At 45.6% G+C, this 1,754-nt stretch overlaps 1 protein-coding gene across 1 annotated transcript in view; it reads left to right on the forward strand.

The window, feature by feature from the left end:
* The first annotated feature begins 242 nt into the window (after window positions 1–242).
* The window catches only part of fam78ab (family with sequence similarity 78 member Ab), a 16,633-nt gene continuing 15,121 nt past the window's right edge, over window positions 243–1,754 (forward strand). Inside the window, exon 1 of the mRNA XM_084415172.1 lies at window positions 243–1,329. Within this exon, the coding sequence (XP_084271298.1) occupies window positions 1,037–1,329 (293 nt within the window). The 5' untranslated portion in view covers window positions 243–1,036. The remainder of the gene's footprint in view (window positions 1,330–1,754) is intronic.

The raw sequence follows: 1,754 nt of genomic DNA on the forward strand, positions 1-1,754 counted from the left end.
AAATACATTTCAACTATATTAAATATGTTAGACTGTTTCCACTCATTTAAAGATATGTTATGGCTCGCTAATCTCGATAAAGAAAAGTCGTAAAGTTGTTAATGATGTAGCTATCATAGATGAATAGATGAAGAGCGCCTCTTTCAACAGAACTACACGTCCCATGATGCGCGCGTCGCGGAGCGGAAGTGACGTCACGGGCGCTCGGAGTCGAGCAGCTGCAGCTGATGCGGTGACTCTCACAGCGCTGCGGGACGGAGGCTGAGACACAGGGATGAGGATGAGGAGGATGAGGGATTATAATAACCGATGAAGAGAGACGGGGCAGCGATGGGCTGTTCAGCACAACATGTGTGTTCGTGACAGCGGGACCGATTCATTCATCGCTCATGTTTATTCATTACGGGCTGATGAAGTTCACCTGGATGCTGCGGCGCGCGACACGGACCGTTCACTCATTAGTGCACGAGAAAGTGAGCTTCCTCCAACTGAACCTCAAGGACAAACTCACAGAACACCTCGACAGTGTGAATATCCAATGCAAAAAAATGACTTTTCCAGCGTCCTTTTTGATACCCAAACACACTATAGCAATCAGAAATAATTTATTTGCCCGCAACATGCCAACAGTAGCCTATCCTGAGCCGATGGGTTTAACCTATTTGTTTTAATCTGAAACCAGTGTTTGCGAGAGTTATGACGCAGAAATGCCCGTTTGGTGATGATTGGAGAAGATTAATAAGTGTGAGCTGAGCGGTTCGCCAATGACGGACAGTTGATGAACATTGTTTTTAGTTCTTTTCTTTTGTTTTCTTTTAAATAAGAGGAACGCCGTTCCGTTCCGTCCTGACGCGACACCGCGACGCGTCGTTTAGAGTTTGAGCGGATCGTTCTGAGAGCGCGTTGTTCTGAGTGACAGCGCGTATAGTGCGCGTTACTCTGACAGACAGCGCGTAGTGTGCGTTATTCTGAGGGACAGCGCGTCGTGAGCGTTATTCTGAGGGACAGCGCGTCGTGAGCGTTATTCTGAGGGTTGATGTTCTGCTGGCCGCTCGCGTTGCTTGTGATGGGCTGTATTCAGAGTATCAGATGCAAACCCAAGAGTTTCCGCGACAGCATCATGGTTCTGGAGGTCAACTCGTCCATCGACCCGAACCCCACCAGCATCGACGAGTCCTCCAGCGTGGTGTTGCGTTACCGCACGCCGCACTTCCGCGCGTCAGCCCGGGTCATCGTGCCGCCCGTGGCCGGGAAAGAGAGCTGGACGGTCGGATGGATTCAGGCGTGCAACCACATGGAGTTTTACAACAAATACGGATCGAAAGGGATGTAAGTAAGAACAAATGCTGTTACAATACAGCAACACTTATGTCCTTGTTACATACAGAGTGTTACATGTACTTACCTAAGTTATAACAGTTAATTATGCATGCAACTAACCCTGGTAACACTTTATTTTACAGTGTCCTTGTTACATATGTTACATGTACTTGCCGTAGTAATAACAGTAAATTATGCATAATTATATGCAACTAACCCTCAACCAAACCCTAACCCTACCCTAACCCTATAGTAAGTACATGTTGTTAATTATTATTACTCAGTACTTAAATGTTTAATTACACTGTAACAAAAAGTGTAGCCCACTATTTGTGTCCTTGTTACACATGATACATGTAGTTACTATAGTAATAATTATAAATTATGCATAATTACATGCAACTAACCCTCAACCAAACCCTAATCCTACCCTA

Source organism: Rutilus rutilus (assembly GCF_951802725.1).
Source record: "Rutilus rutilus genome assembly, chromosome: 7".
In the NCBI taxonomy this organism is placed as follows: domain Eukaryota; kingdom Metazoa; phylum Chordata; class Actinopteri; order Cypriniformes; family Leuciscidae; genus Rutilus; species Rutilus rutilus.